The following is a 24,517-nucleotide window of genomic DNA, read 5'->3' on the forward strand; positions in this document are numbered from 1 at the left end:
AGGAAGGAGCTCCCAGTCATTAGAAGTCCTAGAAGGTGATCTGGGTCTGGCAGACCTGTGTTCATACACTGTCTGCCACCAACTAGCCACATGTCAACCTCTGTGATCCTTAGTTTCTTCATCTGTAAAATGGGGTCATTGTGAAAACTAGGTGAGATAGGATATATAAAGCACCGAGTACAGCACTTGGCATACTGAAGTGCCCAATCAGTGGGTATATTAGTATTAGCATTAGCATTAGCATTAATTAGTTGGAGAAAAAGGAGGAGGAATACTGGATAGGTGATTTCCCATAGGGTGACCAAAGTCCAGGTTTGCCTGAGACTGAGAGGTTCCACAGAATGTGAGACTTTCTATGCTACTGGAAAAGTCTCAAGCTAACCAGGACACATTGGCCACCATGTCTCTTCCAGCTCTAAGACTAGCTCATTCATTCAAAATGATGGATTGAGAGCCTTCTATGTGTCACACATCAGGCCAGGCATTGGGTATACAGAGAGGGTAAGATGGAAATGTTGGATCTCAAAGAAATTTGTCTAGTCAGAGGCCTTATTTTTAAGTGTAATAATAACTATGGTTTCTAGAAGTGACAAAACTGATTTTAAAATCTGTTTGAACTACTTTAAATTATTTTTTCCCAGATTGATGTCGGATTCATTTATGATGAACCTGGTAAGTAATGTTCTCCCATGAACTTGAAGACTCTGGGAATCTAGAAAATTTGAGGGATCAGGGAGAATCAAAAAAATGTTTTTCTTGATTGAGAAGAGGAAAGGATACTTAGTGGGAATTATGGTAGTAGCAGTTTAGCATGAATGGCTTTTGTTTTTTTTTTTTTAGTGGTAATCATCCAAATAGTAACAAATAGATAATTTCTCTCTTTTGTTGAGGGTATTTTAACCTTATCAAAATCAACTTATAAAACCAGTGAATAGAGCTTAGAGTCTTGTTTAAGTCACACTAGGGCAGGACGTGGGTGGGGAGTTAGGGCAAAGCAGAGGACATTAATATAGAGTCTCAGCTGGGGAATTTGGCATGTCATGAAGACACATTGGAGGACATGCTTGTTTATCTTACCACAGATGAAATCACAGACCTGTCAGCTTCTCTTTAGAGTATCCGTGTCCTTTTACGTCTTCTTTATTTTAGGTCATGCTGTCATGAGAAAATGGCTTCTCCTCAGTGACCCTGAAGATACCAGCTCGGGTGCTAAAGGCTACATGAAAGTCAGCATGTTTGTCCTGGGAACCGGAGATGAGCCTCCCGTGAGCCCCAAATTCTCTACCCTCTACATTTTTTTTTCACGAAAAAAGAGGACTAGGAGTTAAGCCAGTGGGCACCAATAGTTGTGAAATGGAGCACAGCTTTCAATCAGTAACTCCAACCCTCCAGTTCCTCCAATTTTCCAGAAGTTGTTCTTTTCTTCATGACAGAATTATTATTCCAGCTCACTTAGGCTCCTTCCTGGTGTCTATGAGTGGGTTTTTCATTCAGTAAAGATACGTGTGTTTTGAAGGCTTCCCTGCATCACTGCATCTACAGAACATGGCTCCCTTGCACAATCAGGCATCGCTACCTAAGGGGACAGTTGTTATTCTAGAAAATTGGACAGCAAGCCAGTGGCCAGAAAGAAATTAGAAGAACTTCAGGAGCTATCTCTCTTTCTCTCTTTCTCTACTATTTAGTGCTTAGAAGATTAGAAAAGGACACATTATTTTCTTGTACTGTATTGATCAAAGAAACATGAGCATTGATCTTGTAGAGCAGTTTTGAGGTTGAATTGGTGCTGAACTCTTAAGCCCAAAACACAGGAAATCCTAATGAAAACAGTTCTGATTGGTTTTATTTTATAAGCACCAATTTGGCTTCTTCAAGTTCTGCTTTCCTGTGTGTATAATTAGTCATCTTGTGTCCCCACTAGCCTGAGATACAAGATCGTGGTAATGACAGTGATGACGTGGAGAGTAACTTGTTACTCCCTGCTGGCATCGCCCTCCGATGGGTGACCTTCCTGCTGAAGATCTACCGAGCGGAGGACATCCCCCAGAGTACGTATCGATTTAATCCTGCCCCAGGATTGTCAGTTATCTGCGTGATTAGATGTGTTAAAATCATACTTTGAATAGTGATCAGTGCTCCCGCTGTATGTCTTTCTTCTTCTTCTTTACTTTTAAAGATTTTTTTGAAGGAGACGTTAACTGAAGCATATGCTAATTGCCTTTCTTAGCAGTAGTTTAGGGTAATAACTTCCTGACTACAGTAGGCCTCCATTCTTTTTTAATTTTATATATTCTTGGCTGTATTGGGTCTTCATTGCTGCGCGTGGGCTTTCTCTAGTTGCGGTGAGCGGGGGCTACTCTTTGTTGTGGTGCGTGGGCTTCTCATTGTGGTGGCTTCTCTTGTTGCGGAGCTCGGGCTCTAGGCACGTGGGCTCAGTAGTTGCAGTGCGTGGGCTCAGTAGTTGTGGCTCATGGGCTCTAGAGCGCAGGCTCAGTAGTGTGGCGCATGGGCTTAGTTGCTCTGCAGCATGTGGGATCTTCCTGGACCAGGGATCGAACCTGTGTCCCCTGCATTAGCAGGTGGATTCTTTTTTTTTTAAACATCTTTATTGGAGTATAATTGCTTTACAATGGTGTGTTAGTTTCTGCTTTATAACAAAGTGAATCAGCTATACATATACATATATCCCCATATCTCCTCCCTCTTGCGTCTCCCTCCCTATCCCACCCCTCTAAGTGGTCATAAAGCACCTGAGCAGGCAGATTCTTAACCACTGTGCCACCAGGGAAGCCCCTGTCTTTCTTTTTAAAGGCCTTCATGGAGTTAATTTTCATTCATTTTGGTCCTACTGAAAGCTACCCAAGCAGGTTCATGGGGCAGCCTATTGGTCATGACCCATGGCCATTATGGAGCCTCTGGCCCACTCATCTCCATCCCTTTTCTCTCCAGGGTTCCCCATCTTCCCCTTATTCTAGAGAATACCAAACAGAGGTCAGCAGTCAGCACTGCCAACTCCTTTCATCCCAAATGAAACTGAAATTTTATAAACAAATAAATGTGTTTGCTATCTGATTATTAAAAATGGCTGAGCAAAAGGTGGTTAAGTGCCAATAACTAGAAGTCTGTCACTATTATATTAAGAGATTGGATGCATTTAAGAGAATTGCTTAGGGGCTTACCTGGTGGCGCAGTGGTTGAGAATCTGCCTGCCAGTGCAGGGGACATGGGTTCGAGCCCTGGTCTGGGAAGATCCCACATGCCGCGGAGCAGCTGGGCCCGTGAGCCACAACTGCTGAGCCTGCGCATCTGGAGCCTGTGCTCCGCAACAAGGGAGGCTGCGATAGTGAGAGGCCCGCGTACGGCGATGAAGAGTGGCTCCCGCTCACTGCAACTAGAGAAAGCCCTAGTGCAGAAATGAAGACCCAACACAGCCAAAAATAAATAAATAAATACTTAAAAAAAAAAAAGAGAGAATTGCTTAGAGTGATTCTATTCACAGAGGCTAGTCCAATTACTCCTCTGTCCTTGCTGAGGACCAAGCATCCTCTCTGCCTAACCTGGCCTGTCTGCTTCCTCCTGGGCCCTGGGACGTAGGACCCCTCTCCCAGTCCCCAGGAGGCAGCACCCACTGTACAGGCCATGGAGCACTTCAGGTTTTGCTACTTTCCTGGGGAACCACCCCCCCCCAACCTTGTTTAACACCCTGTACTGCCTCCCCAGACCATCTTTCCCTCAGAAATATCTTAAATGAAGTGACTAAATTAAACCACATTATATGGCCTACTTGGGCCTATTCAGCTGAACTCTGTTCACTTTTAAGTTTGTTAAAACAGAGGCCTGCTGTTTGTAGTTGATTAAACAATATTTATGATTATGCCAAATTTCCTTGAATTTCTCAGAAAAAGCCAGATGAGGCCTATATGCTGACCTAAGGAACCTTTTCCAAATTGAAACTAGGCCTGAGTTTTTGAATTGCCTCTTACCCCACTTGGATGGACTTTCTTTATTCTACTGTTTTCCTCAATAAATGATTGATTCTCAACATAATAATTTATTGATTTCTTTTTCAAGGCGCTCCTGTTGATTTTCTCTTTCTCTCAACTAAGACAAAAAGGATTTCTGCAATCCAGTGCTACTGGTACTTGCCACTTTTGAGAATGATTCTTGTTGCAACTGTTTTTCTGTACAGGGGAAAATTTTTAATTTTGCTGAGTGATTTCTGTTCTTTTAAGAGAATCAAATTTAATTTCTGCTGTGTGACATGTTGCTTTCCAGTGGATGATGCCTTCTCACAGACAGTAAAGGAAATATTTGGAGGCAGTGCAGATAAGAAAAACCTAGTGGATCCTTTTGTAGAAGTTTCTTTTGCTGGAAAAAAGGTTTGTATGTGATCTAAATGCAGATGCCTCTAGAAACACATTTTTAAACCACCGTGCTTTCCTTGGAGTGATTTCTTGCTTATTCTTTGTTAAATTAGCCCCCTGATGAGCTGGGCACTGTGCAGAAACACAGATTATCTGAGTCTGAACATGCCAGACTTCTCCAGAGGTTTATTTTGGAGTGGAAAGTGTACAGGACTCAAAGTATTCCGTCTTTTGGAAGATTAGAATAGTGGAAGTGATTTCCCAGGTCTAAGCATTATCTTACTACTAGACGAAGTCCCTAGCCAACAATAATGTTCCCTGGTAAATGTGGTAGAGGACAGCCCCCAGTGCCCTGCTGCCCACTCCTGTCATGTTTCTCACCACCCGTGCTCCACTGAGCTGCAGAAACTAGACAGTCAGGCAGGGGAACCCCATTCCAGTCCTCTGAAAAAAGCTGGGGGGCTCTTGGTGTAGGAACACCTGTAACTACCACTTTTACCTACAGAGATGGTCTAAGATTAGAGAGTGGGATTCCATAGTATTTAGAATAATGATGTACCACAGATAGTTCTGGGCATGAGGAAGTAGCATCTTCTATGTATTTGAACCATGTGAAAGTGAGATTTGGCAAACTACACACGCAGACTGGGTTATGTCCTAGGAGAGTCAGTGGGAGATGGCAGAAAAGTTCTCAGTTCTGGAGCTAAATGAGGCCAGAATTAAATTCAGACTTGACCCCTGTCCATAGGGAGTGAAGGCAAATTCCTTAACCTCTGAGTCTCAGTTTCCTGAGCTGTATGTGAGGATGATGATAATCTCATACGATTGTTGAAAGAGTTTAATTAATTCGGGAATTAAACAGTGTGAGCCTACTAAGTATCAGATGCTGTCCCACGAGTTGGGGATAAAGAAGTGAGCGAGACAGTCTTTGTGCTCATGGAGCTTACTTTGTAACAGAAGGGACAACAATAAACAAGCAAATAAGAAGTTGCATAATTTCAGTTAGCGCTAAATACTCCGCAGAAAATAAAGCAGCGGACAAGAAGTGATGGGTGGGGTGTTGGAGGCGTATCCAGCTAGGTTATCAAGTGGGACGCCTTGGAGGAAGTGACATTTGAGCAGAGGCCTGGATAATGCAGACATATTGGGGGGAGGGGGGGCTTCCAGGCAGAAGGAAGAGCAGATGTAAAGGCCCCAAGGAGGATACACATTTGCAGCAAAAGAATGCCAACATGACTGGAGTGGAGCGAGCAAGGGACGAAACTGAGATGAGCTCAGAGAGGTGGGGTGAGGGGGGCAGGCAGAATATGAACCAGGACGGCAAGTATACCTGGGGAGCTGATGGAAGATGCTACACAGGAGTGACGTGAAAGTGAGGAGGCAGGAGAGGAAGTGCGGGTCCAGATGGGGACGAGCTGCAGGCATCTGGGGGCAGATGGGATGACAGTAGGGGTGTCAGCATTTACTAATGGATTGGATGAGGCATGTGAAGGGAAGAGAGGGGTTGTGGCTGACTCTGGTTCAAGCCTGAACACCCTTGTGAACAGCAGTGGAAAGAGCAGCCAGTCTGGGGAGCAGGGAGAAGGGCTGGTGGGCAGGATCAAAAGATCTGTTTGGGCATGTTAGTGTAGAGATGCTTATTAGACAGCATGTAACAAGTGCTCACTAAATATTAACTCTTGCATCATTACACTAATCCAATGTTAGTAATCTGGCGATTGAAAACTAGCTTTTAGTGCATAGAAGAAGCAAAGATCAATGTTAAACCTGTGTCGTATTTTACCAAATTTTTATCAAGAAAAATAAACTTTAACGAGGATACCAAGTCCATAACTTATGAGTAAACTGCTAGAGTCATAATCCAGTATGCCTATATTGTAAACTTTTGGAAATTAGAAACTTGAATACCTACTGTTTTGTTTTGATAATTCTACAGGTTTGCACAAATATAATTGAGAAAAATGCAAACCCTGAGTGGAATCAAGTCGTCAATCTTCAGATCAAGGTCTGACTTTCTTTTCTTTTAGAAAAAAGTAAGAATACTTTAGTTGTTACTGAATAAGTTGTGAAATAACTACTTTTTTTTTTCTGTTTCTCTTTAACAGTTTCCTTCAGTGTGTGAAAAAATAAAGCTAACAATATATGACTGGTGAGTTAAAAAGGACTTGTGTCTAATTCAAAATTAAAGAATTAAATATTTGGATATTGAGAAACATTACTTCAGATGGTCTAACTCTTACTTTTCAGGACATTTGCTTTTCTTTCAGAGGGAAGGGGTACACTGCTCCTGGAATTGGGTGTTTTCTTGAAAAATAATAATAGTGGCTGTTACAGAAAAGCTTTGGATATCTTGGTTTAACTGCTCACAAACAAAAGGAAGGAAAAATGATCTGAATATAAGACAAGAAATCAAGATAAAAAATCAAGGCTTTACATACCATTAGGCTGTCCAAAATAGACTTCAGAAATGGAGTAAACTATTTCTTGGGAAGAATCACCAAAACATTCTGAGAGCTATTCTTTGTTACTGTTAGAAAGGAAAGTAGACAGAGCTCCCTATCTGAATGCAAAGAAAATTCACTGAAATTTTTTGTTGGACTTTGTACTAGACCAGCATCCTAGCAATGATTGGCCATAATGAGGCCATTCTTGGGTATGTTCTAGTTGGATGGGGCATTCAATCAACCGCCCTTAGCTCCCTGAGAGTGGAAATGGTAAATAGCATCATCATTGGCACCGGCATCATTATCACCACCAGCACCACCACCACTAGCACCACCACCACCACCATCATCATCATCATCATCATCATCATGTTTATTATGATGTTAGCTGCTGTTTTGAGCACTACTAAGTGCCAGGTGCTGTGCCTCTTGCCTTCCCTACGTTATTACATTTAGTCTTTAGAGTAACCCTATGGAATAGAGACTATGATTAGTTCATTTTACAGACAAAGACTGAGGCTCAGAGAAGTCAGGTGACTTACCCACAGTCACACAGATAGAGACCCAGTTGGGTCCCCATCCTGTCTGGCCCTAGTTTTTCCTTTGGCTAAATGTATTTGACTTTCATGTTCATACCCTCTTGGCACTATGGCAGCAAGGCACTTTGGGAAGAGGGGAGAAGACTTTCTTTGTTCAGTAACTACATCACAGTTCATTGAGGGTCGTGAAGGGGCCTGAGGACAAAATGCCCCTTCCGATGAGCGTGAGCTCATTTTAAGTTACTTGGGACCCCTAGTCGACACTCTGAAGGTGCTCCAGGGGCCTCAGGAACTGTCAGGAGTGTGGGCTTGGACCCTACATAGATCAGGTAACCACTCTGGCCTACACACTCTGCAGTGGGCTGATTGCTAGCTGAGCCATCCCCGAGTTGCCCATGGTCACAACAAATGGTGGATTTTTCCTCTGACCTAGTCTGCCCTCTCCAAAGCAATAGTAGACTAGGATGTGCAGAGAGACCCTGTTTATCTGGGGAATCCTTGGATCCAGATCTTTGGTTACATATCTTGTAGGGTATTTACACAACTGAGGGAAAGCTAAGGATTCTTTAAATGTAGTCCAGACTCTTCTGGATGGACAGAGAGGATGCAAGCCCCACGCATGTGGCTTACTACCTAAAAATAATTTTTTCTCATGTATACTGTGTTTAATTAGTCACTTTCTGTAACCTAATATTATTATACTATATAATGTATAATATTATATATAACATATAATATTACTATAGTATACATAATAATATACTATAGTATAAGCTTTCCTCAAAATACTGAATGAACCTTTCTTCCCCCCCATGGGGTCCTAAACTTTAGAGTGGGTGTGACGCTAGATGGAATAAAGAAGAGAAGGAATTAAACAGAGGATGTTATCAGTATAAACCTTGTGTGTTACATGTACTATGTGCCCAGCTACAGATCATTTCATGTTAGGCTCATAGACTCTCTAAGATACTCACAGAAATATACACAAAGTTGTTGGTACTTGTAGTGGGCAAACTTATCCCAACCATATAGATAAGATTTAGGTTATAGGCAAGCAAGTGAAGTCAGAAAAATAGCATCTATCTCACAGTAGATGTTCAAGAAATGTTTGAATTGAAAGGGAATTTTTTTCCCCATGAAGGACCCTTAGAAATAGCCCACTGTCATGGTTAAACCGTCATAGTAGTCAGTATGAACATGATAAAATAAGATACATGCACTTATTCTATGTAATGAGATTTTTATTACCCTCATCATGTTATGTGCCTGCAACTGATCCATTCACTTTATGACAACAGTACTGAGTGTGGCCATAGGCAAATCCCTTGACCTCTGTAAAAATCTCAGTTTCCATAACTGAAATGAGTTGTCTGACTAGATCAGTATTTCTCAGAGGGTGGTTGGCGGACCATTTGCATCAGAATGGTCTCAAAAGTGAGACTCAATAAAGTCTTACTTTATTGAGTAAAGTGAGAGAATTTGAGACAAGGAGATGAGAGGTGGTGTGGGATGCAGAGGTGGGGAGCAGTAGTGGTTTCTAAGTGGTTTTAAAGCACAGTAAAAGCTTGAGGCCCACTGGACCGGAAGATTTCTGAGGTCTAGGGTCTTTTCTGGCTCTCTCTTATTATTGTTGAAACGAAGATCTGTCTTCATAGGTGGAGGTCTTAACCTGTTCTTTTATACAGGGACCGTCTTACCAAAAATGATGTCATTGGGACAACGTATCTGCACCTCTCTAAAATTGCTGCCTCTGGTGGGGAAGTGGAAGGTGAGTCACACAGCAGAGCAGGAACGAGACAGGGTGGAGAACTTCCGGAGAAGGAATGAACTGGGGTAGCCACCTGGCAATGGACTTGGTTTTTGAGAAGCCAAATGTGATGAGGCTAGTGAACCATTTCAGTGATGTTTTGATGGTGGCCAGCAAAACAATTGATTAGTAATTAATAACTGAGGTAACTATCAATTATCTGAGTTAAAAAAAAATTTTTGCTTTCTTGCTTCAATCCAAAATCTCTTTCCCAGTAGCTGTTTTACAAATTTTTGAGCGTCAATACGGAGGATACCTTTTCTTTTAAGAGTGGCATTGACACCAGTCCACCCAAATATAAAATAATGTTCCCTTCTTTACTAACTTCCTTGGCAGGAACAAGGTCAAATGGCACTGAACCATGTACTGTCCACTCCAGATAATGTGCATTTTGTTTTTATGCATTTTGTGCTAACAAACATTGATAACCAATATACCTTTTGTTGTTTTTCATACTGAGAACTAATTGCCTATACTTGGTATTATGGTCTGAAATTGTCATAGGGAATGAAGGAGCTAAATTAAGACGGTAAGAAAAAATTTAGTGTTAACACATTAATAATATGAGCAGCTTATTGTTTGTTACCAAAATAAAATTCTTGTAAATACCAGTAGATTAAACACATTGAGTAAAGTGAGAGAATTTGAGACAAAATTTTGTTTTAGGAAACCTAAGGGTCCTCTCATCCTTATCTTGTTTAAGAGAGGACTTTGTAGGTTTTTAAAAAGATACTGTAAGCCAAGCAATAGATAGTATGAATAAGAACCTGAAACATAATAGAGATTTGATGAAGAAGATATAGATTTCCTCTCTCAAGAAGAAGAAGGAAAAAAAAAAAAAAGGCATTAGAAATTCCAAGAAAAATAAAGAGCTGAACCAAGAAGATAATAGTCCAAATATAAAGTCAGGTGTAGCATTATTTCAAGCAAATGATAGAAGGTGAGAAAGAGATTCCATCTAAACATTCTCTGCTAAGTGGCATAGGGGACCATGCTGCTGGACCTGTACAAAGGAATGGAATTACAACTCTCCTTTTCTCTGCAGAGAACAATACTTATGTGGGTGTTATAATGTGAACACTATTAATTGTTTTTTAAATTTTTTTGTTAAACCTGTAGTCAAGGCTCTAAACAGAAGGTGAACGTCATCGCCTCTTACAATGTAAAAGAACAGAAGATAGAGCTTAGAAGTGAAAAAAGGAAGGGGAGAGGTGGGGAAGGGTAGGCATGCTATTACCCTCTTTTTATTAAGTGAGGGGAATGCAGGTTAGATTAAATCATTGATTAGATAAAAAATTGGTTAAAGACTAGATTCAATTTATTGGTTAAAGGCAACCAAATAGAGTAATTAAAATCATGCTATAACTATATGGGAGGGAGGGTAAAAATTACTTAAATTCATTTAATTTAGCAGAAAGTCATTAAATAATTACCTAAAAATAATTATTCAAGAAATAGTGGAATGAGCATTTTTCTTAGTCATTTGGTGGTTAACAGCCAGCGCAAGTGAAGATGAATTGTTACAGTGTCAGCCCGTCTCTGAGGCCTTCTCTCACGCAGGCCCTGCGGACAGTCAGTAACAGGGTCTCAAAATAACAGTGAGCAGCAACCAACCTCCCCACCCTGAAAGAAACAGAGAATGTACCTTAAGCTATAAACCTTTGCTCACACAGCCTTAGACTAAATGAACTTGGATTATCTGGTCTTAGTCCCAACTAAATTAGACACAGGACAAGTAAATGTTTTATTAAAATCATGAAATGTTGGTAACTTCCCCAGGCCTCCTTTGATGGTGGGAAGCTACTTCTCTGATGCTTCACTGCCTTGGGGCTGACGAGATTGGGTTATTTCATGCATGACGGTGCTGCCAGGTGTCACAGAAGTCTTGAGCCATTTTGTATTTAACCAGCGACATTTGTGTACATTACAAAAGGGTGATGTGATTTGAGTCTGGAATTGGGGTTTTTCTGGTGTTGCTAAACCACTTACCTAGCATTGGATTTGATTAACATTTTCACTGTCTCTTTTATAAAGTCCGTGTTTCTCTTGTTGTTTAACCAACCGTATTTTTACTACATAGATGTCTCATCTTCGGGATCTGGGGCTGCATCATATACAGGTTTATGCTTTGTAATTTTGCTATCGTCTAGATCTTTCTGTTTACTATTATCTTATTAAGAACTTATCAATTGATTGCCTTTAGCTTTTTTTTTTTTTTACGTTTTGCTGTCTTAAAAATAGTTTTGGTACAGTAACAATTTCTGTATTAGTGTTGTATGGTTGTCCTGCAAAGCTAAGTTTAAACAAATATGCTAACCAGGCTTTGCTACATGCCTCATGTTTTCACCTAGGTGCATACCATCCTGGCTTCATTGTAAATAACTGTATAACACTTTTTCGTTATTGTTGTTTATGGTCTTCATCTTCCAACTATGCAGGATCATAACATGTCCTTGGGTTTGCCCAGCACTCACCATTCTTTGCAAGTTTGCTCAGTGCTCTCACACTTGACCTTACAACCCGGTCAGGGCAGATGTTGTTACCCTAATAGATGAAGACGTTGTTATTTAGAGACATTTGTTTTCTTTCAAATAAACATGACAATCCCTGCCATGCTAACCACCCAAGGTTGTAGTGAGAGGGAAAAGAGATACTGCATGTAAGAAAGTTTGCAAACTGTGCAAAATTAAGGTTTTATCATGTGCCGTTGTGTTATTGGCACAATGACTCATTCTTACTTGTTTTTAAAAATCAATCTCATTATCTTATAATCAGACTTTATGTGAATATTAAGTAGTCCTTAGGTTTGTAACAAGCTTGGCAGATTCCGTCACACTTCACTCCTTCATTTATTTGTTTAACCAATCAAAAAAATATTTATGTTGTAGTACTCCAAGACAGAACCAGGACTAGGTGCTGAGGGAGTCAGAATAAAACATGCTTGAATCTTACCCCACCTACCAAAGGAATTTATAGTGTAGTCACAGAGATAAGCAGCTATTTAAGGGTCAAAAATTAAAATATAAAATGATAACTTAATAGAAGTTCAAAATGCAAAGGAGCCTCGAAAAGGTGGAAAAGATTGCAAATTACACGTGTATATAGTTTGCTTAACTGTTTATTAATCGGCATTCTGCTCACCTGCTACTTGACATTTATCTTTCTGCCTTAGTTTTAAGCACAGAGCTGGAAAGGGCCATAGAGGTCATCTGGTCAACTTCTCATCCATAAAGGAATCGTTTTGACCATGTCCTGAAAGATAGGCTGAAGTCTTGGCCTTAACATTTCCTCTGTCCCCAGTGCAGTCTGTCCCATTGTTTGACACCACTAATTCATAGGAAGCTCTTCCTTGCTTTGAGTGAACCAAAGCTGGCTTCCTTGTAGCTCCCAACAGTGGTCCTTCCCCTGCTTCTGGAAGCGAGTCCATCCCTCCTCCATATGGGAGCCATTCAGATGGCTGGCGGCAGCTCCTATTATACATCCCCATCTTCACCTGCAGTCTCCCTTTGACTCCGCTATTTGCTTACATTGCCTGCAGTGCCCCTCCTTGGGGAGTAGCTCTTGCTAAGACCAGGCAGCAGAAATACGGAGCATATTGGATCCTCATCAGAGATAGAATGTCATGAGTGGAGACTTCACATGGCTTATGAATATCATATGGTCATAACCGTAGGCAGACAGTTCATTGTTATATGTAAAAATTTTAAATGTATTTTAAAAATCATCTGCCAGATTTATACTAACTACTTGAGACTAAATGATGTTTTTGGAGAACAAATAAAATTAATCTGATATACATCATTTAAATGACTTCCCAAAACAATTATAATCTTTACCCCAATTGCCAATGACATGTTTACTACAGTGCCAATTATAAACTTGCAAAAAATGGAAGATCAACTTCTTACTCTTTCATTTGAATAGCATCATCTTTTTGTAAGAATAACATAAGTTTACCTGAACTCCCCCCTGAAAATGTTTTTTGTTTAATGTTTTATAGCAATAAGATAAGGGAAATATGGCAGTTCTCACAAGTGTTTACAATTTGCACTAATACAACTAACTCACAAAATGGAGGAAAACAGTCTCACCCAGCTAACTAATAACTAATATTTATTTCAACAGATTGAGTGTTAAAAGCCTAAAATACTAATGATGATGTTATCTCTCAGCAAATACAGGAGAAACAGAGGTGGGCTTTGTTCCAACTTTTGGACCTTGTTATCTGAACCTTTATGGAAGCCCCAGAGAGTACACGGGATTCCCAGATCCCTATGATGAGCTAAATACTGGAAAGGTTAGTTCTTCAATTAAGGTTTGTTATTAATGAGCACTGATTAATGTGATTCCTTCTTCTAATGGTTATTAATCAAGTCTCATTTAGGGGACCCACCCCACCCCCAGAGACCCACCAGATGACTGATCAAGTGTTGAAGGATGTGGAAGTCTCATGTTCCTCAAGTCCTAGAATGCAAGAATAGGAAAGGATCCTGGAGATCATCTAATGTGGCAATTGCAAATGCATAGCATGGCCATTCCCCCATCCTAGACATAAGGCAGATGTCAGTAATCAATGTTGGCTCTTTCCAGAAAGCAAACGTGCTACCTCAGAATTCCATTCAATGCCATGTTCTAGGAATTTGCCGAAAGACCGGAGGTGACATGCTTGACATTGCTACCCCTGATCCGATCCAACCTCTTCATTTTATAGACAAGGACATGGAGGCCCAGAGATGGGAAGTGGTCTTTCCACCACATTAGAAGCCCAAGTACTGTCTGTTAGTTAGCTCCCAAAGCCCAAGAAAAGAGCTAGAGTAGAGAGAAAGCCCTGGGGATGGGGGTGGGGGTGGAGGTGGAAGCTTTCACTTCCTCTCCAGAGGGTTCTGTTGCCAACACTGCTTGGTATATTGGGAGGAGTAGCCACAATTAACACTCACACTCAGCCGCACCCAGAACATCTTCCTCTTTTATTTCCTGGCTACTCTGAGACTTGCCCTGGTTGCCAACATGGCAGCCTCCCTTTTCTGAGGAAAGGAGCAAAGTTAATGCAGATAAATGCAGAGCTGAAGTTGGGTGAGGGAGACTTCGAGCCCCTTCCACTCTTACCCCAGCATCTGGGAACCCTTTCTGGATCCGAGCATGGCTCGGAAGCCTCTGACACCAGCCGTGACTAAGATCCCTTTCAGCCCTGGCTGTCTTTGGGATCCTTCCTGAAGTCACTGGCTTTTCTTTCAGATACCAAAGACCAGCTGAGAGAGTTGCTGACTGATTCATTTTGGGAAGGAGAAACTTAAAGTTGTAGCTGGATGAGCCCAAATAGAGGGACAGATCTTTTCACTGTGGTTCATGCCTAGAAGAATAATCCTGTGCTGTTGCCTTTCAGGGGGAAGGAGTTGCCTACAGAGGCAGAATCTTGGTTGAATTAAGCACTTTACTTGAAAAGACACCACCAGATAAAAAGCTTGAGCCCATTTCAAATGATGACCTGCTGGTTGTTGAGGTAAATGTTGGAGTGTGGACCGTGTGTGGTATGGAAAGGGTGTTACAGAGGGTTGGTGGTGGGATGGTTAGTGCTGGCCTGCCTGAGCCAGCAGGCCTCAAGGGGGCATCCAGGGATTGAAGGGTCGGCTGTGGCAGAGGTGGAGAGATGGGAGTCATAGCAAGTGCCGCTCCACACCCTCTTGGTCTATCTACCACAGCCCTATGGGGGTGGTGAGACTTGCTTTATCTTTGAGATGTTGCTACCCTACTGAAAACCAGCAAGAGCAGTGATACCCCCAAATTGAATGGCCTGTTTGCTGACTGGGCTTGGGTGTGTCGTGGGGAGGAGGCCACAAGAGCCATTCCAAATGATATAGCAGCCACCACTAGTCACTTCCATTTTCAGAAGTAATTGCCATATCTCAGGCTTCCCAGCATGTGAGGGCATGTTTATACTAATGCCCACATTACAGCACCTCTGAGATGCCACTCCTCCCCGAACACAGGAAGTCTTCCAACTATTTCTTGTTCTTTATTTTTTTTAAAAATTTTTGTTGAAGTATGGTTGATTTACAATGTCATGCTAGTTTTCAGGTGTACAGCACAGTGATTCAGTTATGTATATATACATATACATACATATATATAGATATACACATACATATATATATATTCTTTTTCAGATTCTTTTCCCTTATAGGTTATTACAAAATACTGAGTATAGTTCCCTGTGCTATACAGTGGGTCCTTGTTTCTTTTTCTTTTTTTAAAATCAGCTCTTTCCCCACTATGGAGACAACTTATGCATAACATCCATGATTCTTATGGCAAAGAGCCACAGATGTAGTTTTTTCCTAGTAAATTCAAATGTCAGTGTAATTAATTCAAGGCAGTAAATACAAAAAGAAGAATATTCTTATCATGAAACAGTTAAATGCTTAATTTTTTCCCTTGTCAGTTAATAGACATCTGCAGTACAGATTTGTTAGCATGTGTGTTGTGTGTGATGGATGGCCCAGTATTAAATTAACCCTGTCTCTGTTGCTCACTGAATTGTTTCTGGCACATCCTATACCATTATTATGACTGTTGTTTTTTCTTTTTGATAAATCATGATAGTTTATTTTTTTTTATTTTTGAACTTTAAAAAAATTGACATGTGACATATAACATTGTGTAAGTTTAAGGTGTACAGTGTGTTGATTTGGTGCATTTATATATTGCAGTATGAATACCACCCTACTGTTAGCTAACACTTCTGTCATGTCACAGAACTATCACTTTTTGTGGTGAGAACTTTTAAGATCTAGTCTCTTAGCAACTTTAAAGTATTGATATATAATACAGTATTATGGACTATGTTTACAGTGCTGTGCATTAGATTTCCAGAACTTATTCATCTTCTAACTGCAAGTCTGTACCCTTTGACCAGCATCTCCTCAATTCCCCCAACCCTTAGTAATGACCATTCTACTCTCTGCTTCTGAGTTCAGCTTGTTTAGATTCCACATATATGTGATATAACACAGCATTTGTCTTTCTCAGTCTGACTTATCTCACTTAGCATAATGCCCTCCAGGTCCATCCATGTTGTTGGGCAAACAGAGCATTTCCTTCTTTCTTGTGGCTGAATAATACTCCATTATTTTATATATAGACACATACATACCACCTCTTCTCCAGCTATTTCTAAGAATCCTGGGTTGGTCCTTACGTGTTCCAGAAATCTGAATTGTTTGCCGGGGCAGCCAGCTGACTGATGCCCCGCTGCCTACGGCCTCTCCTTGCGGGTTCCCCCACCCCATCCTACCCCCTCCCCCGCCCAAAAGGCTTCCTCAGGCTGCTGCCCTCCCCTCACTTATCCTGCACTCCAAGAAGGGTTCATGTTGTGGGATCATGCAGTGTAAATTAATATTGGTTTGTTTTTTTACTTGTTAAAGAGACACTGAGTCAAAAGCGACAGGTTCGTCCAGTCAGCAGGGTCCTGGCCTGAGTCTGTCCGCTCCACAGTGCCATCACCTCTGAAGTCCAGGAATCATAATAGATCTTAAGGACAAGTTAAGAAAAAGGGAAAAGAGGAGCAGGTGTAGGGGGAGAGGTGGAGTAGCTTACGTACTGTTTACTGCCAGGATCATGCCAGAGAACGGCTAGAAACCACCCAAAGGCCTCCATGGAAACGCATGAGTGGTTCTGGCCTTGAGTAGTTACCGAAGGCTCTTGAAGATTCAGTTGGAATTGCGGTTAGGTGGAAATGTTGTGGTTTCTCAGCAATCGCAGTGCCTCCTTGTTCCATCACCAGAACACAATTTAAGTCCACGACCCTTCTCTTTGCTCTAAACATTAATAATAGAGGGGAGAAGGGGAAGGGAAAGGAAGAAGCCCGGCAAAGTGTAAAGGAAAAACTCTTTAGCTACTAGAATGCAAAACCAAATTAGTTTTTTTTACTCCAAATAATTAAACACATACAGGTAAAGAAGCTTATGTCGTAAAGTTAATTAAAATAAAAGCAAAATATAGAAACAAAGAACCAATGATATTTACTGCCCACGGTATATGTCAACAATATGAAAGAATAGCTTTTTGAAACTGAGATACAAAACTGAATTAGTTTTCTTTGCTCCAAATAATTAAACCCAGAATGGTTTGTGTCACAAATGTAATAAAAACAGAAATGAATTATATAAACCAAAACCCCAACAAAATTAAAAAGCAGGAAAGGAGCTGAGATGCCAAGGATAAACCCACAGTTCAAGCAACCAGGAGTCCAGGAAGAGAGTGAGATGAGCAGATTTGTGCAGCTGCTGAGAGGATTTCATGAGAGTGGCCAATCTAGAAGGTGATCATGACCCTTGCCCAACTTAAAAAGATCCCGTGACCTGGTCATATGCAAGTAATGAAACTTTCTGGTAGAGTTGAAGAGGCTTCGACAAAAGGGCAACTTGGTCCTTGTGAAATAATAGAATATATATATCTGTCTCTGGTTCCTGGCACAGAGCTCCTAAAACCCCTGTAATTTCCTAAGTGATAAGAGCACTTGTGAGCATCTTTTGTTCTAATATTTGGTCTTTGACTCTGGTTCCTGACACAGAGCTCCTAAGTCCCTTTCCTGGGTGATAAGAAAGTCTTTTGTTCTAATGAGGTGACTTGGTGGGCTCCTGGATGGGGGCTGGTCACCAAGCCATGATTAGAGGCTTGGAACTTTCAGCCCAACCCCCCCATTATTCTTCAGAGAGGGGCTGGAAATTGGGTTAATGGTTGATCATGCCTACATGATAAAAGCCTCATAAAATCCCCAAGGTATGGGTTTCAGGGAGCTTCCGGGTTGGTGAACTCATGGAAGTACTGGGAGAGTGGTGTGTGCGGAGAGAGCGTGGAAGCTCTGCGCCTCTTCCCACAAACTTTGCCTTATGCATCTCTTCCATCTGGATGTTCATCTGCATACTTTATCATATCCTTTTATATTAACCCATAAACAGTAAGTAAACTGTTTTCCTGAGTTTTATGAGCTGCTCTAGCAAATTAATCTAACCTGAAGAGGGGATTGTGGGAACCTCCAATTTATGGCTAATGGGTCAAAAGGGCAGGTGAAGTGGGTAGGGCAGTTTTGTGGGACTGAGCCCTTAACCTGTGGGATCTGATATTATCTCCAGGTGGACAGTGTCAAAATTGAGTTAAATTGTAGGATACCTAGCTGGTGTGGCAGAATTGCTCAGTGTGGGAATATCCTCCCCACTTCTGGCGTCAGAAGTATTGACAGTGTGATCGTAGTGTGAGAGTAAAGGAGACACACAGGAGGAAGAGTGAGTTTTTCCTACTCAGTTGCCAAAGAGCCCAGAGCTCCCCCATGTCCCTAGAGCAGAAGTCAACCTGATGCTCCAGATGGGCTTGGTTAAGAGACCCCGTGAGAGATGCAGCAGAGTTCAGCCTGGGTGCTTTCCTAAGGAATCAGGCAGGTAGAAGAAGATCAGCTGTTGCAGCCCCAGGCTTAGAGCTCCCATCGGTCTGGCCCACGTTAAGTGTCAATAAATATTGCTTGAAACAACACATTGAGATTCATCCATCAGCTCCTTTAGACCAAAGGTGGCAAGTTGGGCAGTTTTCCTTGGCACAGTTTCCTTGTCGTTGACCCTTAATGTCCCCTGCCTCCTGGGCCCACGGCCACTTTTATGAGCTATTACTTGCTACCTCTTATCAGTATTCTGCTTGACAAAACTCACCCCCCTCCCCAAATTTATCGATACTTCTGAAACTCTCCCTTATACCACCTACACCTACAACTTGCACTGGTCACTGAGGATCAGAAAGAGAGCCCCAATGCCCTGCAAAGTTAAAGAAACATCCTTCAATAGATGGGTTGAATTATAGTTCAGTAGACTATAATTTATATTCTTCAACTTTCCCTGTTGTAGGCGGTTTTGCCCCAAGGCTACTAAGCTGGTGGGGGGTGGGGGTGTGGGGGGGTGGGGGATGGGGGGGAGTGGGAACTGAGGCTGCAGAGTGCTCTAAACTGTGTTGCTAGTTACTTCTCGCCACCTCTTTGTGCCCTGAGGGCACAGGGGAAGTAGGAAAGGGCTGGGGGAAGGGCAGAATTCTCAGCTTCACTATTACTCCAGGATCATGGGGCTCTGGGGCAGGTGAGCAGATGGGGGGCACCCCTCGTGGATTTTGACCTACAAAGTGGTCCAGGGAGCTGCTCCATCTTGAGTGGCTTGCTCACAGTATGAGCCCACTCTGTTAGGAGTTGTGCTGGCCAGAAACACCACTTATTATCTTAGAGCTCAGACCCTCCAGGGTGAGGGTCCTGTCAGGGCTTCTGCGGGTGACTGTGAGTTCTGCGTGGGAAAATCCAGGGAGATCTAATGGAACCCTGGCCGTGTGGAGGTGTGCAGGGCAGAGCCAGCCCGGCCAGAGGCGGCATCCCTGCCTCTCTGCAGCACCTCTTGACGTGCCTTCGTTCTTTTCTGCAGTAACAGGCAGCTCTGGCTTAAATACTGATCGTTTTTTTCTGGGCCCTGACTTAGGTCCCAAATTACGTTTCATATTTTTGCTCCTTCCCTTCTCTGATATCATCCTAGATGGTTTACAAAGAAGAAGTTATGCTCTATATATAAGGTCTGATTAATACAAATAACTTCCTACTTTGTAATTTTCATGCAGTAATTTAAACCAAACCTCGAATTTCCACGGCATTTCTGAACCATGGATAGTTCAGAAGGCTTCGTTGTGGGTAGTTAAGGGGACTCCTGACAAGTGACAAAAGTCCCTCAAGCCCCTCTCTACCAAAGTGACAGCAGACTAAGGTAGGGAAGTTTTTCAAATTGAAATGCCCAGGCAGAATCTCTGGAAGATGGGGCCCAGATATAAATATAAATATAAATATATATATATGTATGTATGTATGTAAAAGCTCTTTGGGTGATCCAATTTGCAGCTAAAATTGCAAATCAGTGTTTTAGAAAGTCTTTCAAAAAAGATTGAGACTCAGAGGGGTTTCTAGTGAAATCCTATGGGAGGTTTCAATTGTACTATGTCAAAAATTTCTTTAACTAAAATGGAGATTTTGTAATAGTGGGATATCCCAAGGTATTTTTTTTTATTGAAGTATAGTTGATTTACAGTGTTGTGTTAATTTTTGCTGTACAGCAAAGTGATTCAGTTATGTATATATATTCATTTTAATATTCTTTTCCATTATGGTTTATCATAGGATACTGAATATAGTTCTCTGTGCTATACAGTAGGACATATGTTTATGTCATTTATCCATTCCATATATAATAGCTTATATCTGCTAACCCCAATCTCCCACTCCTTCATCCCCCAACCCCCTCCCCCTTGGCAACCACAAGTCTGTTCTCTATGTCCATGAGTCTGTTTCTGTTTCATAGATAGGTTCATTTGTGTCATATTTTACATTCCACATATAAGTGATATCATATGGTATTTGTCTGTCTTTTTCTGACTTACTTCACTTAGTATAATAATCTCTAGTTGCATCCGTGTTGCTGCAAATGGCATTATTTCGGGTTTCTTTTTATGGTTGAGTAGTATTCCTTTGTATATGTATACCACATCTTCTTTATCCATTCATCTGTTGATGGACATTTAGGTTGTTTCCATTGTCTTGGCTATTGTGATTAGTGCTGCTATGAGCATAGGGGAGCATGTATCTTTTTGGATTAGGGTTTTTTCTGGGTATATGCCCAGGAGTGGGATTGCTGGATCGTATGGCAATTCTATTTTTAGTTTTCTGAGGAACCTCTATACTGTTTTCCATAGTGGCTCTACCAACTTACTTTCCCACCAACAGTGTAGGAGGGTTCCCTTTTCTCCACATCCTCTCCAGCATTTTTTATTGGTAGAGTTTTTAATGATGGCCATTCTGACCAGTGTGAGGTGGTACTTCATTGTAGTTTTGATTTGCATTTCTCTGATAATTAGCAAAGTTGAGCATCTTTTCATGTGCCTATTGGCCATTTGTATTTCTTCTTTGGAAACGTCTATTTGGGTCTTCTGCCCATTTTTCAATTGGGTTGTTTGTTTTTTTGCTGTTGAGTTGTATGAGCTGTTTGTATATTTTGTAAATTAAGCCCTTGTCAATTGCATCATTTACAGATATTTTTCTCCCATTCTGTAGGTTGTCTTTTCTTTTTTTTTTTTTTATGGTTTCCTTTGCTGTGTAAAAGCTTGTAAAGCTTTGATTAGGTCCCATTTGTTTATTTTCATTTTTATTTCTGTTGCCTTGGGAGACTGACCTAAGAAAACATTGGTATGATTTATGTCAGAGAATGTTTTGCCTAGGATCTGCTCTTTTTCTTTTGGCCATGCTGTGTGGCTTGCAGGATTTTAGTTCCCCGACCAGGGATCAAACCCATGCCCCTTGCAATGGAAGCATGGAGTCCTAACCACTGGGATTCCAGGGAATTCCCTAGGATCTCTTCTAGGAGTTTTATGGTGTCATGTCTTATATTTAAGTCTTTAAGCTATTTTGAGTTTATTTTTGTGTATGGTGAGTGGGTGTGTTCTAACTTCATCGATTTACATGCGGCCGTCCAACTTTCCCAACACCACTTGATGAAGAGACTTTTTCCCATTGTATATTCTTGCCTCCTGTGTCAAAGATTAATTGACCAAAGGTGTGTGGGTTTCTTTCTGGGCTCTCTCTTCTGTTGCATTGATCCATGTCTGTTTTTGTGCCAATACCATGCTGTTTTGATTATTGTAGCTTTGTAGTATTGTCTGAAGTCTGGGAGGGTTATGCCTCCTGCTTTGTTCTTTTTCCTCAGGATTGCTTTGGCAATTCTGAGTCTTTTATGGTTCCATATAAATTTTATGATTATTCTAGTTCTGTGAAAAGTGTCCTGGGTAATTTGATAGGGATTACATTAAATCTGTAGATTGCTTTGTGTAGTATGGGCATTTTAACAGTATTAATTCTTCCAACCCAACAGCATGGGATATCTTTCCATTTCTTTGAATCATCTTCAATTTCCTTTATTAATGTTGTTTTTTTAAAATAAATTATTTTATTTTTTATTTATTTTTGGCTGCGTTGGGTCTTCGTTGCTGCACGCGGGCTTTCTCTAGTTGCAACAAGCGGGGGCTACTCTTCGTTGCGGTGAACGGGCTTCTCATTGTGGTGGCTTCTCTTGTTGTGGAGCACAGGCTCTAGGAGTGGGGGCTTCAGTAGTTGTGGCATGTGGGCTCAGTAGCTGTGGCTCGCAGGCTCTAGAGCACAGGCTCAGTAGTTGTGGCACACGGGCTTAATTGTTCCACAGCATGTGAGATCTTCCTGGACCCGGGCTCGAACCCGTGTCCCCTGAATTGGAAGGTGGATTCTTAACCACTGCGCCACCAGGGAAGTCCCTAGTAATGTTTTATAGTTCTCAGCATATAAGTCTTTCATCTCCTTGGTCAGGTTTATTCTTAAGCATTTTACTTTTGGGGGTGTGATTTTGAAAAGTATTGTTTTTTACATTCCCTTTCTGAGATGTCATTCTTAGTGTAAAAAGATGCAACTGGTATCTGTATGTTAATCTTGTATCCTGCTACCTTGCTGAATTTGTTTGTCAGTTCTAGTAGTTTTTCTGTGGAGTCCTTAGGGTTGTCTATATATAGAATCATGTCATCTGCATGTAATAACAATTTCACCTCTTCCCTTCCAATTTGGATACATTTTATTTCTTATCTGATTGTTGTGGCTAGGACTTCAAATACTATGTTGAATAGAAGAGGTGAGAGTGGGCATTCTTGTCTTGTTCCAGATTTTAGTGGGAAGGCTTTCAGCATTTCACTGTTGAATATTATATTGGCTGTGGGTTTGTCATAATAGCTTTTATTATGGTGAGATGTGTCCCCTCTATACCCACTTTGGTAAGAGTTTTTTTTTATCGTGAATGGATGTTGAATTTTGTCAAATGCTTTTTCTGCATCTATTGAGATGATCATGTGGTTTTTGTCTTTTCTTTTGTTTATGTGGTATATCACATTGATTGATTTGCATATGTTGAACCATCCTTGTGAACTTGGGATGAATCCCACTTGGTTGTGGTGTTTGATCTTTTTTATGTGTTGTTGGATTTGGTTTGCTAATACATTGTTGAGAATTTTTGCATCTATATTCATCAAAGATATTGGCCTGTAATTTTCTTTTTTGGTGGTATCTTTGTCTGGTTTTGGTATCAGGGTGGTGTTGGCTTCATAGAATGTCTTTGGGGGTATCCTTTCCTCTTCAATTTTTTGGAAGAGTTTGAGAAGGATTGGTATAAGTTCTTCTTTGTATGTTTGGTAGAATTCACCTGTGAAGCCCTCTTGGACTTCACAGGGACTTCACACTTTGTAGGGAGTTTTTTTTTAATTACAGATTCTATTTCACCTCTACTGATCTGTCTGTTCAAATTACCTATTTCTTCTTGATACAATTTTGGTGGGCTGTATGTTTCTAGAAACTTGTCCATTTCTTCTGGGTTGTTGAATTTGTTGGCATATAATTGTTCATAGTATTCCCTTATGGTTTTTTGTATTTCTGCAGTATTGGTTGTTATGTCTCCTTTTCCATTTCTTATTTTGTTTATTTGAGTTCTCTCTCTTTTCTTCTTGGTGAGCCTGGCCAGAGGTGTGTCAATCTTGTTTACCCTTTCAAAGAATCAGCTCTTGGTTTTATTGATTTTTTTCTATTGTTATTTTAATCTGTTTTAGGGATCTTAGGCTAGGGAGGGCAAAGTGATGGCACTGACTGCCTGTGCAGGTCTCTCTCCATTCTAGCTGCTGCAAACCAGCTGCTGCATTCTCCTCTGAGGCTCCAAAGCTCCTCCTCTGTCCCAGCTGATCTCTTCACTGGTGAGGGGACTTCCCAGGGTGCAGGAACCTTGCCTCTTTGACAGCTCCCTGCCAGGGGTGCAGATCCCATCCCAATTTCTTTCTCACTTTCTTTTTTCTTTTGTCCTTCCTGGTTACATGGAGATTTTCTTGCCCTTTCAGAGGTCTAAGGTCTTCTGCCAGCATTCAGTAGATATTCTGTTAGAATTGTTCCACATGTAGATGTATTTCTGATGCATTTGTGGGAGGCAGTGAGCTTCATGTCCTACTCCTCCACCATCTTGATCTCTCTCCCCAAGGTTCTTTGAGACAGGGATCCCCAACCCCTGGGCCGCGGACCAGTACCGGGCCGCACAGCAGGAGGTGAACGGCAGGCGAGCAAAGCTTCATCTGCTGCTCCCCATTGCTCACATTACCACCTGAACCATCCGTGTCCCCCTCCCGCCCCGTCCGTGGAAAAGTGTCTTCCACAAAACCGGTCCCTGGTGCCAAAAAGGTTGGGGACCGCTGCTTTAAGACAGCAAACTACAGTGACTGTCAGATGTTCTTAAAATGGTCCTCAGG

The 24,517-nt window shown here is 41.4% G+C and overlaps 1 protein-coding gene across 4 annotated transcripts in view; it reads left to right on the forward strand.

Moving 5' to 3' along the window:
* Positions 1–24,517, forward strand: part of MYOF (myoferlin) — a 156,558-nt gene that overhangs the window by 61,767 nt on the left and 70,274 nt on the right. For 2 of the 4 annotated variants that reach the window (XM_082423539.1, XM_082423541.1), the window contains exons 10-19: positions 642–672; positions 1,150–1,265; positions 1,922–2,048; positions 4,276–4,379; positions 6,301–6,369; positions 6,470–6,513; positions 9,033–9,115; positions 11,235–11,273; positions 13,327–13,451; positions 14,538–14,654. In XM_082423539.1, coding sequence (XP_082279665.1) covers positions 642–672; positions 1,150–1,265; positions 1,922–2,048; positions 4,276–4,379; positions 6,301–6,369; positions 6,470–6,513; positions 9,033–9,115; positions 11,235–11,273; positions 13,327–13,451; positions 14,538–14,654 — 855 coding nt within the window. The remainder of the gene's footprint in view (positions 1–641; positions 673–1,149; positions 1,266–1,921; positions 2,049–4,275; positions 4,380–6,300; positions 6,370–6,469; positions 6,514–9,032; positions 9,116–11,234; positions 11,274–13,326; positions 13,452–14,537; positions 14,655–24,517) is intronic. The other 2 variants (XM_082423540.1, XM_082423542.1) reach the window with 1 other exon arrangement.

Source organism: Balaenoptera physalus (genome assembly GCF_965194825.1).
Source record: "Balaenoptera physalus genome assembly, chromosome: 14".
NCBI lineage: Eukaryota > Metazoa > Chordata > Mammalia > Artiodactyla > Balaenopteridae > Balaenoptera > Balaenoptera physalus.